Source organism: Columba livia, chromosome 6, assembly GCF_036013475.1.
Source record: "Columba livia isolate bColLiv1 breed racing homer chromosome 6, bColLiv1.pat.W.v2, whole genome shotgun sequence".
NCBI classification, from domain to species: domain Eukaryota; kingdom Metazoa; phylum Chordata; class Aves; order Columbiformes; family Columbidae; genus Columba; species Columba livia.
The window spans coordinates 21,563,701-21,579,557 of NC_088607.1; the positions used below are offsets into that span (position 1 = coordinate 21,563,701).

Below are 15,857 nucleotides of genomic sequence, written 5' to 3' on the forward strand. Positions count from 1 at the left end.
GAAAGTTGTGGTGAAAGTGACCCTAGATCCAAATTTGTATCAATACTAAGGCTTCTGTCAGTTTAAAAATAACCTTTGAAGATGTAGTTGTATTTCAATTTTGCATGCATGTACAAAGTTTGACAGTCACTGACTCCATACGTCGTAACTCAGGACATCAATTTTTGCTTTTTCTAAGTATTGGAAATACAAAACTCTATATCAAACTCAGGGTTATTGTACTTATCTTATTACAACAAGCTATTAAATTTATCTTGGAGTAACTTAAGCATCATCCAAGATGACAGAACCCCTATTTTTCCTTTCTGTTTTTCAGGCACCTACTATAAATAATAATTAAAATATACGCAGCCCATGAAAGTGTAAAAATGGCATACAATAAACCAAATGACAGTGGATCGGAGTAGACATGCTGTTCGTTTTCGAATTATTAAACTGCTTTTATAAATCTAAATTAAATTGCCTGAGAAATTAAGTTTCTCTGTCAGAATTTTAAAGATTGACATCGTCCCATGTAATTCAGGTCCAAGGGCCTTAGCTAGGTACACTGAGCTGTAGAAGTGAAGTTACTCTTACCACAATCATGAGATTGTTCGCACTGAGCAACAGCATCTTCTCTAGATGTTTCACACAATCACAGAACACCAGCTTGGAAGGGACCTCAAGGATCATCTGGTCCAACCTTTCTTGGCAAAAGCACAGTTTAGAGAAGATGGCCCCTTGTCCAGATGAATCTTAAAAGTGTCCAATGTTGCAGAATCCACTACTTCCTGTCAAGAGCCCATTTAGACACTACAGTGGGATGGGATATCACTACTTAGTAAATACCGTGGAATGGGAATCTTTAGCTGCTGGAGGCACACAGTGCATCTTTATACCCTTGACCAGGGTATTTCAGCCTCACAGTCATGACAGAGTTAATACCCACTAGCTCAGAGGAGAACAAAAGGTACTCCACTGCAACATGCCTAACATTTACATTGCCTCTCTTTGCTCATTAAACAGGTTTTGGTTAAATAATGAACAAACTGTATTACAGACTCCGATGAGAATTCCAAAATTATAAATCAACTGGTAAAGCCCAGAGGAGAATGAAGGGAGTGGGAGGGAAGGAAGGATAATATTGACTAATATAAAGGGCGCAGCTTGACAGTGGATATTCCTGCCACACCTGATCAAACATGCTCCATGGGGGAGGGGAAGTGAGGGCGAGAGCAAGAGGGGAGATGGGACAAGGCAGCCTGAAATTTGCATCCGGAACAGATTAAAATGGGTTCTTGGGGGATTGAGAAAATACATAATATATATTACTATAAATGCAAAATTGTACTAAAAGCTAACTCAAATGTCAAAGATTACAGCTTGAATAAATTTAAATATAAAAGCAATGCGTTTCCATGAGCTAATGAAAGAGACATGAAAGGAAGGTCTAGGAAAAAAAAAAAACAACCACAAAGAACCCCAAGCCTACCCACAAAAAACCCCTAAGCTTGGACTTTTCATTGCCTGAAAGATGAGGCAGGAGACTCTATATAATTCAAAGTATTGCTTGAGAACCAGTCCATGTCTAAAACTGAAAAAAAAAAGGGAGCATAGCAATGATGTCCTATCTCAAGACACTAGTCTATAAATAGCATACACTGAAGTTGAAATTACCTATTTAGAAGAACCCCATGTAGTCAAACCAACATGCTACCTTCACCAAATAGAAGCAACTATTATCTCAGCCTGAACCCACTTGCATGATGACTAACACAGGGAGTCTCTGAATCTCTTGGTACATTAAACTTGGTTTTCTCTAACACAAGCAGATAGTTGACTTGCATTTTTTCCCAACAAGTCAACAGCACACTGTATCTAGCTACTCTAGATAAATGGCCAGTGTTTGACATTTACTCATACTACATTTATTTGAGCATCCTGACATTCCCTGCTCTTGTTGATGAGAAGAGGTATTTGCAATAATGGCAAAGAACTTCAAGAGTCTTCTTTTAAAGAAAATTTTATCTCATAAAAGGGAGAGCATGAAAATTTCCTCCCAAAACACTTTTGGTGACTGCATATCCTACAGAAGACGAGCAAGCTTACAAAAAACAAACAAACAAACAAACAAAAACCCACCACACACAAAAACAAAAATCCAGATTTTCATGGAGTCTGGGTACAAGCATACTATCCAGAACAAAGATACTATCCAGAAATCCAAGCTGTGCAGGAGTTCCCCAAGATGTCACGACCTGACAGAAGTGTTGCTGCTCACAACCAAGGGAAGTTCACCTGGCAAAGAAAAGTAAAGCAGCCGCAAAAGAGGAAGGAATAAGGGCTTAGAACTGGCACAGGTCCTCAGCACCTGGAAGCGCACCACCGTACTTCAAGGGAACATGGTTTTCATGGGATTTGAAGCTCAACACTGACAAAAGAATGGGTACGCTTCACAATTAGAAATGCAAAGTCCTCTCAAACTTGAATGCAGTTCTAAACACTCACTGTAATAAAGGGACCAGAGATAAAGCATGTTTTCAATTACAGTCAATAAGACAAATCCTGGGAAGAACCAGCAGAATGCCACATGCATCTCAGGATTAGCCCCAGTTCCAGACTCTAAACGTATACTTGTGTTACACTTAAACAATCACTCCTGAAACTACAAAAAGAGAAAACATGGGAAAAAGTGGACAAAGACAGGTTGGGAGAAAAAACCTGGTCAGAATACACATCACAGCCTTGTGTTCTACTTCTGTAATCAATACAGATTTCCAGTTCTTTTCAGTGTAACTGGTCACACAGTAAGCCTTTCCAGAGACCCAAATGGAAGGTGAAGTCTGTGCTTCACTTATTACCGATAACATACAATAAAAACCAACAAACCAAGCAGAAAACAAATAATGGGAGGCTACTTTCTAAGCAGACTTTTCCCATCATTCACAGATCAGAAAGCAAAAACGAAGCATAGAAAAAATACGCATACTAATATAGCAGATTTCATATATTACTACAAGCCTCAGTATATTGAAAAAACATGCAAATTTGTTTTAAAAAATGTGTGTTTACACACACGCGAATATATATATATATATATACATACATATATATATACATATATATATATATATATATACACACACACAGATCTATATACATATATGTATCTCTCCAGATAGTGGCAGCAGTGGGATTTGTGCACCAGTTTACCTTGGTATTATTTGTCTAAAAGTGTATACATATTTGCTCTTTTCTTGTTATTCAATATACGAACTCTGGATAGCTAATGAGACAAACAAGTACACCTGTACATTTATTTGCACATACCTGCTGATTTCTCTGTAAACTTACCTGTTATATTATTCAGCACTTCTTTTAAGAGGCTAAAGCTATGCAGCAGGGGATCCCTTTCTTCATCCTATGGGATACATATATGAAGGAAGTAATTAATGAGGTAAACATATTCCTGAATACAAACCTTAATAATGGGTCTGTAAAGAGCTCACATTCACAGAAGTACTGTGCACTGAGTTTGCAATTGTCAGTGCATTTACTCCATCAAAGTCTAGAGAAGCATTTTTATTTTCCTGCTAGTGCTCCTCAATGTCATACAGCTCAAATGTCAAAGCATAGTTTCAAGACTGTGTATTCTGGTTTGGTTTTATTGTTCTTAGAAGTATTCCTGGTTAGCCCGCTGCTGTTCAATACATTTTGGAGCAAATCTAGCTCATGCCATATTGAAATGGCTCATCTGGATTTGCTATAATGTTAATCTGTGCAGATTGTAATGAGAACAGAAATACAATGACATTTGGTGTCATTAAAATAACTTGAAGAATCACAGTGCAAACTTCATAGGAATAGCTGCATCCTTTAGCCTTAGTCTGTCTTCACAATATCGAAACAAGGAGAAGCAGCAGTTTCTTCAAGCTCTGTAAATCTGCAGCCACACCTCCTGCTGAGTGGCAGTGAGCACTAATGAAGAAATACTTGTTAGAAAGAAACAGGGCCCTGTCCAAACTGAAACCGCTTATGCTGGATGACAGCCACCTGCTATTCACGTGCCTTTCTGAAGTGCACCACAGATACAGAAAGCCACATGCACACATTTACACTGTGGAAGCCATCAACTGACCAATGCATTGTTAGACTTGGAAACACTGTATTAATGGCTTTTAACAAAACAGGTTTGAAACTGTTAACAGGTTTCAGCCAGGAATATAGCTGGCAGTCACAAAACAGAGCTAAAAAAGGATTCTACACTATATGAATTTTTTTAAAAAATACCCTGTATATAATGACTTCCCCAATTTTTATTCCATGGCTTTCATTATAAAGAAAGTCTTCTCTAAGAGGGCTTAAAAGATATATAAAAACAATGTGCTAAATCAAATAACACCATATATTCAAAATCCCTGACATACCAGGTGATAGAAGTCTAAATGAGATAATTCCCAGGTGAAATAGAGTGTGTGGTTTTCTTTGTTTACAGGGTATACAGATAGAAGATTTCCAGCTTTGTACCTCTTCCAGTTGCTGGCACAGAAGAAGCCAAAACCACTCAACATGAAACAATGCAGAAAGTTATTCCAACTTTACTTACAAAAGTACTATAACGAGTGCTAAAAAAATAAACCACACAGATATTTTTCTGAAACCAGGTGGTTTCTGCCACAGCATGCACAGGTAGCAACAATTCAAGGTCACTTACCAGATGTGTGTGAGTGCTCCATCGGGCATTACGCTTTATGGCTCCCACCACCACGTTGATTTCACCTTGTACAATGTAGATGTTCTTATCCACCATCCTGACAATCCTGAAAATAAAGGTAATTCAAATTAATCTCCAGACCCTCAGAATTATTCCTTTCCTTAGATGAAACATCAAGTTGGCCCTGGCCAAACAAGAGGGCATCAGAGACTCAAGGAACTCTTCGAGATCTTTGTTTTGTGCATGCAGACAAATGCAGTTGTTTTGTCAAAAGGAGGATACTTTTCCACCGACTGTGTTTTCAAGACCATAAGAGCAGACAATTAGTTACAACAGGGCATCTGTGAAGCAAGAGTCAGCTTCGCTGAGGCACATTCCTCACTTTTTCCAGTCTATGTGACTTCGGAGAAAGATAAAGTGTTAGGGTACCAGGACAGACATCCATGACAATGCAATAACACATGCATATCCAGCACTTATGCAAAGTCCCCCAGCTCTACACAGAACACAAAGCCAATCTTGTACTCTGTTAAATAAGCATCAGTGGCTTGAATAAGCTGGCCAGAGAAAAACTCTTTGGGACTTTAAACTCTGACAAAAAAAAGTAATTTATAACAGATGTTGATTTCACACTCTGTTCATGGAAAAAGCCTTCGAGAAAGTGGGCAAGTAAAAAAAAGTCATGGGTAAGACCCCACAAAGAAGTGAGCAAAACTAGAGACAAAACTGGATGGAACACAGGGAGGAAAAAGTGAAAGGCAGACATTTACCTCTCTAAGGTCTTACAGGAAAAAACTTAAACTGATGTATCCACAGAGCAACCCAGAAGATGGGAAAAAAAAACTACAAGCAATAAATATTGTTACAATCTGAGGAAAAGAAACAAAGAGTGGACTCCTATAGGATTGTTCTCTCTACGCTAACTGTAGCCCAGATATAGTCAACCATAAAGAAATAAGAATGCAGGGGAGTGAACAGACATGACTGTTTAGAAGGAATAAACAAGACTTACAAAGAGGCCAGAGAGTCAGATGATACCATGTCTGCAAATGAGAAGGATTCAGTGAAATGGTAGCCAAGTAATGAGACTTTTTCAGAAGATATAAAAGGAAAATGAGGAATTCAGCTTGAAATCACAACAGGCCATCCATAGGAAAGGGAAATACTGAAAACAGATGCAACATTGATCACAACACTTCGAATCAGACATGCTCATTTAAAGGAGTCAGCTGGGTGGGGGAAGGGGCTGTAGCAGGTGATAAAACATAAAGAATGTAAGAAGGACTTTTGCCCATGTAAAATAGCAAGGCTGAAAGGACATAGTCTTCGTGTATTAATCCAGACCTCAGAAACACCACCACAGAAATTTCAGAACATACATCTTGGATCTGTCAGGCTTCACATTTATTAACATATTTGAATTATCAACAACACTTTAAACATACAAATATCCTCTGAGTGAACGATATCAATTTGCTTCAGAGCTCTGTAAATATTGGAAAGAAAGCAAAATATTATAAAAGACACCTTATCAAAGGAGAACATCAGATTTGTTGGTTTGATTTTTTGTTTTTGCAATAGGATGAATAATCTCATGACAAAACTGTTTCTTACGTTGTTATATTAATTATACATAACGGTATTCCAAAGTGCTACAAAATAAATTAGGGGCAAAGACAAAAGTATTTTATAACATAAGAACTGCCATAACAGGCCAGATCAATAGTTTCTCTTGTTCACTACTAGATGATTCAGAAAAATAAATATACAGTTCTGCCACAGTTTGCTTGTGCCCTGAAGGACAAACATTTATATCATCCCTACACAGTTGTATATAACAGAACCACAAATATTCTTCCTACTCATGTGTCTGATGCTTCAGAGATGTCCCATCTTCAACAGTAACTTACTCCATTTATTATTTATATGACTGCATCAAAATATTTATCAAAATATTTCATAAAAATACCTTTGATCATGATTTTTTTCCTACTTCAGTGTGTTGTCTTTGTTTTAGTACAAGGCACTAATGGGAGATTTTCTCCTCTATGTAAAATTCCCCAGTTATTTATTTATTTTTTTCAGTACTTTCAATATTTTCCATATTTCTACATAGGCAGCTTCAGGAATCAAAACTCTGGTCCACAGAAGTACTTTTGGGGAAATACTTTATACTCAGGTTTTTCCTGTCTACCCTGTTAGAAAGCAATACTGAGCATGTAAACTTTGGGGTGCTGTTCCAGGTATTTAGCAAACTGACATGGAAACTAAGGCTCCCCAAACCTGATTTGGAAATGCATGTAAAGAAACACCAGACGTATGTATCACATGCCTTGTACACACCCAGATACTCAATAGTTCTGACAACACTTAAATTGATGCTAAAGCTTAAATGCTATTCTGCATACTACTGAATCTGCCTGCAGGACTCCCATTTCTTCTCCTCCACTTTAAACTTAAAAGAATAAAGATGGAAAAATTTGTTAAACTCAGTCCTTCCAGAATTTAGGAGACTGACAGTGCTCAGTTGTTCACAAAACTGGTGCAATCTCCGAGACGGAAAATATGAAGAGGACAGACACAAACCTCCAACACACACCTTTTCTTTTTAACCTGCTGGGAAACTGAACATGCTGATCCTTTCAAGCAAGGGTGCAAAAAATGCAAGTTGTTTGGCAGGGCTCTCCTGAACTACTAAAATCCTGCAAAACTTAAGGGTTTGGGGATTTTTTTGCAATGGTAGCCTTTCATTGCTAACTATTTGAGAACACTTGATGAGAATGCACTCCTTTCCTCCTTACAGATTCCATTAAATGTGGCTTTATTCAAAAGTACAAAATTTCACTTTACATACAACAAAAAAATTCTTGGTCCAATGCAATTGAAATAACATATAATGTTGGAGACACAAATTCACCCTCAGATCTCTAAACACAATACAGCCCGCCTCACCATAAACACGGGGTAAAGACAGGGAAAAATCCTGCTCTACATTTAAGCCTGCAGTTAACCAAGTAATAGCACATATACGTTCCAAAGTAAACCATAGCCAAGTATTGTCATATATGCAAAGGACCTCTGCAACCGTGTGCTGGCAAAGGAAACAGAAAACAATTACTGAGTTGGGGGGAAAGTCAGACAACCGTTTTCAGAGATGTACCTTGCAGGCTGAACCTGCCAAAAGCACAGTCCATCCCTGCGAAAGCTTAAAAGTTTATTTCGAGCAATGGAAATAGCTTCTCTAAACTCCGCACTTCTCAAAGCCTGCCCCTTTTAAACTATCAGATAATTTCAGCATGCATTCCTTCAGCTGTAACTTTATCATATGCAATAAATACCTGCTCACACTTCAGAGCTCCATGTAGATGTACTACATTGAAAGAAGTTTTAAGATTGAAATTAATATGCTGAGTGGCAGAGAGAAAGTGACAAGATTTACCAGACCAACCTGGAATGATCAGTTGGGTTTACAAGAGCATGGTGGTAGTCAAGGAAAATCATTAAATGTATGTTCAACATTAAAAGAAAAATAAAACAAAAACCACACAAACACAAAACACACTAATGTGAATCCAGGCTTTATGTTACAAAGGTATGGTCTGAAGAATGGAATGTTGTATAACTGTTGGTTGAACAGCTTAACAGAACTACCAATGCTGAAGATCATCAAAACAGTTGAAACAACCTCCCTAGTAAAGCCATTGTTCCAATTGTTCCAAGCCTCTTGATGTTTTCAGCTCAAGACCAGATGCCTTTCTTGAACGCAACCTTTAATCAAACACAAGACAGTGGACTCAGTACAGAAACGAACAGATTAAGTTCTGTGGTCTTGAATTACACAGAAAAAACAAGAAAGGGACCTATTACATTTCAAATGCTTTTTAGCTCCTTATCTCTTCAGTCAGTCGTACATAAACTCCTGCTTCTTCCTCATGATATGTTCGTACACCTGCTAAAATCTGCAGACCAGTCCTCAGGTTTTGCTCCTGCTCAGAGCATCAGTGGTCAGCACAGTGAAAATGCCAGCTCCAAACCAAGGCAACACAGCTGCCCAGCCCACCATGAGAGACAGGGAGGCTGTGAGCATCCACAGCACCACCGCTAACAAGGTCAGGAACACTATGAGTGGAAAAAGGTGGATGCCTGTGCATGTTATAAGAGAACCAAATCTAACACGCATATGCTTCTCAAAGCCTTCAGCAATGTTCTATGGATAGTAATTATCACTATTCTGAGACTCCCAAAACAGTATCAGATGCAAAATCTTCCCATAAAAAACACTGACAAGATTTACATCTGCAAATTGTATCTCACACATGCACTGAACACTCCACTGTTCAACCTTGGAACATCCTACCCCAAAACATCCCAGTGCATAGGAACCCGTTTTTTTTCCTGGGTACTACCATACAAAGACTCGGATACACTTTTAGGAAAGACTCCCTCCCCTGCAAGGAAAAGTCTGTAGGTCTTCTGGAAACAAGCAAGAGTTAGCATCAGAAGTGACAAAATCTGGCAGACTTCCATCAAGTCGCTTCTTCCTCCCACTAATTTTAGCTTTCAGCTGTGGCAACTGACTCAAACCTGGTGAAACTACCCCAATAAGTAGTAGCAATAAAAAACAATATAATCACTACATATGCAAGAAAGGTTGTATTCCAAAGTAAGCTTCTGTTGACCTAAATTTGCACTGGTTATGATAATGCATGAATAACCTATATAATCTCTGACCTAAATTTGGCCACTCAAGTCCTGATACAATACACTGCGACCAAAACAGAATACACAACCCCCTTCAGTCCATGAATCACAAACAATTCCTGCATAACTCAGAGACAGCTGGGTTACCCAGGAGCACAGCTCACAATGAAAAACCTCCTTGTATTCCTTCTAAGCCACACAGAGAAGGTACATGAACCTCCGTCGCAAAATAGAACTTGCTTGGGTTTTTCATGTAATAACTACTCTGCAACAAGCAGTAAAAGTTCAGAGAACTCAGGATGTTTCTCCAACAGATAGCTCCTAATGTCTGGACAAAAATAATACAAAAGTATTAATTTGTAAGTACAGCAGGGAACTGTGCGGCCCAGTGATGCCAAAATTCTGGGCAATTAAGAAGGCCCTTTAAAAGACATGCAGCATCAACGTGACAGTGGTGGCACATCAGAAAGGAAGGTGGGACAGGCTTCTCTGCAAGTCTCTACTTTTACTTGCAACACTGAGAAATCACCTGGGAACCAAGAAGAAATACCAAGTCGCATTTATCTGTCAGAACTGCAGAATAAAACCAAAGGTAAATAGAGAGAAGGTTGGTTAGGTTGGTGGTTTTTTTTTAGTTAGTTCACACCGTTGAAACTAAGGAACAGAGCACCAGCTGGACTGATAACGTACACCCCGAGTTAGCTCCGAGCCTCCCCCCGCAACACCTCAGGAGCTGGCGACCAGCTGGGAAAGGTCTCTGCTTCCAGGGGGTTTTGCACAGGCCGCCTTGGCGCGGGGGGAGCGGGTGCCTGTGCAGGTGCAGCACACACCCGGCACCTCCGACCCCGCTCCCAGCCCGCGGGTGTTTGCCCAGTGCCGGGCAGCCCCCGGGGCACCCCGGGCAGGACGTCACGCGTGTCGCGTCACCGCCGGGGGCGGAGGAGGCGGCTGCCAACCCCACCGCGGCCCGCTGCACCCCCGCGGCGGCCCGCCCCGGCCCCCTGCCCGCCACGGGGCCGCCTCGGCTCCGTCCACGCCCCCGCCGGCACCGCACGGCTCCCCCGCCGCGGCCTCCCTCCCTTCCCCCCGGCCCCGCGTCGCGACAGTATCGCGACAAGCGCTCGCCGCCCGGCACTGACCCCCGCATCCAAAATGGCGGCGCCTGCTCCCCGCGGCGGCGGCCGCTTCACATATCGGTCAGGCAAGCGGCACCGCAGGCAGGAGGGTTCGGCCCTCCCTCTGTCCGCCTCTTCCTCCCTCCCGGCGGCAGCGGGAGGCGGCGGCCGTCCCGGCGAGGCCGCCGAGCGCGGGGTCCGCCCGGGCACGGATAAGCGAAACCGGCTCCACACCGCTCTCACTGACGTGGAAACAGGCGCACCCTAACCCGCTGCCTGGTTACTGCGCCGACGGACAGCCCAAAAAACCAACCCGCACACGATGCGGCAAGCAGCTTTCCAAAATGCCCAATAGGTTCACGGTGCGTAACCGGAGAAGGCGGATCCTCCAGTGACAAGGGGAAGAGAGCCAATGACAGCAGAGAAGGTAGAACTAGCAGAACCACTGGCCAATCGCGAAGGAGGCTTGCCGTCGCGGGGCGCGGCCTCGCCGGAACGGCAGCAGCAAGGGTGGTTGAGCGGAAGCGGAGGAAGCGCTGCCCCGCAAGGCATTGTGGGCCTGGCTGCCCGCCGGTCCCGGGCGTGGGCGCGTCCTGGGACCGGTTCCATGGGGAAGAAGCTGGCCAGCGAGGGTCCTGTGAGGCGGTGCCGGCGCCTCCCGAGTTGCTCCTGCAGCCTCTCTTGGCTGCTGGTCCCCCGGAGCAGGCCCTGAGCGGGCAGGAAGGAGAGTTGCAATGTCTGGAACACGGCACGCAGCTGCTGCGGGAGCACGCAGCGCAGCACGCACACGCAGCCGCTCCTGCCTGTGCGGTCGTGCTTGCCTGGTAACCTCCCTCAAACCTGAACGCAGCCGGTGCTTTGCTCAGGTCTACAAGCCACGTGCTACGGCCTCAGTTGGTCCAGCCCATCTAGCCTGGCAGCCAGGAACCACAGCTCAGGGTAAAGGCTCTTTGAACCAAGTTTACTGGCCAACTCTTTCCAGCAAGAGCAATCGCACAGCACCTAGCACAGTGAATTCATGGTGCTGGTCCAACCTTCTCAGCTGCTTTCCATGTCCATGCATCAGTGTCAATGCAGTGTACTTCAATGGCGGTAATTTGCAGGGTTTGCTCTGCTTGTTTAAGCCACTGCCGGTTGAACTTGGGGCAAAGGACAGAAAGTCCTCGCATTACCTAATGGTTTTATAGCACTGGGATCTGCAGCCAGGTCAACCTGGGGGTCTGCTGTGGCAGGCTTCAGAGCGGTCGAAGCAGCTGCTACCCAAAAGCTTAGTTCTGTCTGCAGGGAAGGCACAGATAAAACTGAAGGTGAAAAGGTCAAATAATATTCACTGACTGTCCTAATAACAACTTCATTTGCTGCAGTGTGGCTGAAGGAGTGAAGTTCTCAGACAAAGGCCCGAGAGAGTGTACAGCAAGAACCCTACCTGGCCAGACCAACCCAAAGCTGACTCTAATGTCACCCAACAGCCAGATATCATCATGTCCCTCACTTGGGGGCACAATCTCCAGAGAGGGTGTTGTCCCAGGAAGGTGTGGGATGGGACACTCTGGAAATGGTGGTTACCAAGTCATTCCCTCTCCACGTGAATAGCTGCCTGAATATTGCCTGATCAAGAATCAATGTATCTTAGGCTGAAACTGCCACTATCTCCCAGCTCTGACAGCCCGAGGCCAGGGGACCCGCTTCAGATGAACTTTGCCTGATAACATGCAGGAAGTCTTTGGAGTGGGAAGTTTAAGCTGCAACTGCATTAAGCGGCCACATGTATTCCCCAAGAGTGGAATGAGAAGTAGAATGTTTCAGTGGCCTAACCATGGGCTCAGAAGCTAAAAACTCTCACCCCAGCCTCTACTGCAACCATAGTACCTGCAGGTTTTATCTCAAGTTCCTCAGCTATAAAACAGGTGGTCAAATACCTAGCACAAAGAGATTTGAAAAACCACCTAAGCAATGAGTGAAAGTTTGCAGAACAAGATTAGTTGCCATTCCTTTCTCCTTCCCTTCTGTCCTCTTCCAGGAGCCACTAAAGCCCCTATGGTATCTGCCAGATGTTTGGTAACTCCCAGAAGTTTGTCATTACCAGTCTGTCCATCCACTCCCTGCTCATGGAAGGTGGTTTTGGGTGCTGGCTTGGCCAGTGCACACAACACAGCTCAGCCAAGCCTGCCTGCCCTCTCACAGAAGGGGCTAGAGCCTTCTCCATGCCCCTTTTTGCCCTTTCCAATGCCAGCTGCACAGCTGAGGCTCCCACCCAGCCTGATCTGGTGAATCAGACCCTGCTAACGTGTTATTTATGGAAGCATGTCACGGAGCTTGAAACCAAGCCAGCCAGGAGCCTTCTGCTTCACCAAAATGCATCTTAGTGAATTAATAAAGAGCAAACATTACAATGTGCTTTGCATTTTTACTTACAATCCAGCACTGCATTGTCTGGAGAGAAAAACAATATGGTCTGGCCCCGTGCTGCCTGGGGAGAAGAGAGTTCACTCTCATGCATCACGGCACTGCGTTAGTCAGCCCTCAGACAGCCCAGCACCACCCTGGCTGCACAGAAAATCCTGCTGATGTGACAGCGCAGCACCAACCTCCCCAGCTCAGCAGCAGCGGGGAAACCTGGGCTGCCTGATCCAGCAGCACTGCCAGAGCAGGGACAGCTGTGTACAGATCACGTGTGGGCACACTGGAGCACTCTGTTTGCACCAAAGGAGCCAGGTGTAGAACCAGGACACAGGGTGGTCCCTTGTCCCTTTATTCACAAGATAATGCACTAGTTCTTACACACAGCACAGTACAATGAAACCAGAGATCAGACAAGCACAGTCTGTGCAAATCCTTCAGGTCCCTGCTGTCTGGTCAAGAAAGCTGGGGTTTATCCTCATGACAAAGATGCAGCTTTTCAGCAGAGTTGCTGTCTTCAGTAGTCCTCCTCTGCCCACAGGAGCATGTGGAGGGGATGCAAATGCACAGACAATCATCCTCTCAGGCTTTGCCCAAGTACCTGGTAGCTCACCTCCTTTCATCCAAGACATCTGAGCAGCCAGCTCCTTGCAAGGAGACTGTCTTCATGGGGCACACCAACTGCCTTCATCTGGGTCCAGAGTGCCAGTGTAATAGCCTGCTCCCTGCAAGTTTTTGATGAGACCATCACAAATCCATGTTGCAAATCACCTCCACCTCTGCAGTCTGCACAGATGAATGGGACTGACTTTGCACAGTTCATTACCCTTGCTCAGCCCCTTCCAGTTCATGGTCCTCTGCAGGGTCCAGATATCAGACCCATAGGCACATGCAACACAGACGTTTTCCTGCAGGTTAAATAGTCTGAGAGAGGTTGAACTTCCATCCCCTCCTCTTGGAGGCTTTTGCTATTTCTCGGAGTCTTGGTCTGCAGAAAAAGGGTAGAAAGAAGGGGTTGACTCAGAAGGTGCAAGCAGTTGTCACAGCTAGAAACTGCTTGCAGCCAGTCTTCCCCAGAGCTGAATATCCCAAAAATGCTACGGAGTGCTGAATGCAGTGGTTCTAAGCATCTGCTTCTTTCCAGGGCAAGCCTAAAGCCAGCTGAAGGCTCTTGTTTCCTTAACAGCTCTCCCAAGGAAAACTGATGTGCTGCACCTGGTGCAGTCCGCACTCAGGCCAGGACCTATGACTGAAGCAACAGAGCTATACTGAGACACTCAAAAATATTAAAATCCTTCTCTGGAAACTATACAAAGTACAATACTGAAGCTGCAGAGCAGCCTTCTTAGGCTAAAATACCCTCCCACCTGTTCTACTTACCCATGTCTCAGGAACACTCCTGCACTTCCCAGTGACATGAAACCCTCCTGATGAACATCCCCATGTAATGTTTTCCATTGTCTCTTCTTGGCCAAGGCAAGCCATGCCTTTTTGGCAGGAGCAACCTGGGCTCAGTTAGTCATATCTTCGTCACCTCTTGGCTAGACTACAGCTATGTGATACACCTGGGCATGAAGCCCACAGCACTTGGCAAATGCCAACCAAGAGAGTATGCTGCAGTGGGAGCCATGGCTACCACAAACCCATCAAATCTTCCCTCTGCTCCCTAGGCCATCTTTTGGCTTGGAAGCCAAGCCAAATTCAAGCCTGAGTCCTGATCTCCAAGGCATTTGATGGCACAGACCCAGCATGGCTAAAAGATCAGTTAAGACAAAGATGGAAACCATGATCAACAATCAACAACTCCACCACTCTCTGAGAGCAGTGGATGTATCCAGCATGAGGACTTCACTTGCCTGTGATGGAGACAGGGGGTTCTCTGAGAACAAACTCTTCCCAGCTGGTGAAAAATGAAGTATGTCTAAGATGCTGAGTAATTCCTTCCTTTTTCATATCCCATCTCTCTACCAAGATGTGAGCTAGGTTCACTCTGGATTTAGTTTGCCTTTGCCTTTTTTTTCTTTTACATTTTTATTTTCTATAAAATAGTAACCTCTCTCTCCTAAATCCAGTTGAACTTCTTCGTCTCTTCCCCAGCAGTGAATTCTCCAGCTGGCAAGACAAGATGCACTACATCTTTGCACTAAGCAGCAAGATCTGTTACTACATTTCAACAACAAAGGCTGGAGTACTCCCTCTCAAAGAGACTCTTCAGGGATCAGTCCAGCAGTTTCACCAAGGTTGTTCTAATGAAAGACCTAGTGCAGGTCCCTGGATGGCCTAATCCAAAAGTCTCCACACTGCACTCCACAGGGGGCAAGCTTGTGACATAGTGCCCATTTGTATTTACAGTTCCCTAATGGAAATAGCTAGAAATACCTTTGTTTAATTATTACTTGAAAGCGCAGGCACTAACCATATTTGCTGTGGGCTACTGATGGTAAAAGGTTTGGAAGGAGAAGGAGTCAGTTCAAAATATGGTCCCTTCATTGCTGCAGACCTTGAGTAGTGTTTTCAGCTTCCCTGCGGCATATGGTGATTGGGACAGACTGCCCGCTGGAAAGTGCTAGTGCTGCTATACTGTATCTGCTTCTCTTGACAGAGACAAGCATATACTGGGATGGGTTAAAATCTGGGCTGGAAAAAGATGTGGTCTAGCTTGCTGTCATTTTTGGCAGGCAAAAAAAAAGAGTAAGGCAAACACAAGCCTCAGATTAATACCATTAAAAAAAAAACAAACGACACACAGTGATTTCTCATGAGCATGTCAACATTGTGACTCCTTTTAAATTCTCCACGTTTCTACTGAATTAACGTGTTTGTGCATGTTTTTGAACTGTAATCCGTAATGCCTGGGTCTACTTAACCTCTCTTTTCATCCTGTGCTTCTTCATGTGCATTTGTCTTCCCATACATATCTATATGCCATATTATGCATTTAGCAGGCT

At 43.8% G+C, this 15,857-nt stretch overlaps 1 protein-coding gene across 2 annotated transcripts in view; it reads right to left on the reverse strand.

Moving 5' to 3' along the window:
* GBF1 (golgi brefeldin A resistant guanine nucleotide exchange factor 1) overlaps window positions 1–10,767 on the reverse strand; it is a 106,914-nt gene extending 96,147 nt beyond the window's left edge. For both annotated transcript variants that reach the window (XM_065067475.1, XM_065067474.1), the window contains exons 1-3: window positions 10,534–10,767; window positions 4,694–4,799; window positions 3,334–3,400 (exon numbers count right to left, since the gene is read on the reverse strand). In XM_065067475.1, the coding sequence (XP_064923547.1) occupies window positions 3,334–3,400; window positions 4,694–4,799; window positions 10,534–10,541 (181 nt within the window). In that variant the 5' untranslated portion in view covers window positions 10,542–10,767. The remainder of the gene's footprint in view (window positions 1–3,333; window positions 3,401–4,693; window positions 4,800–10,533) is intronic.
* Window positions 10,768–15,857: the final 5,090 nt, after the last annotated feature.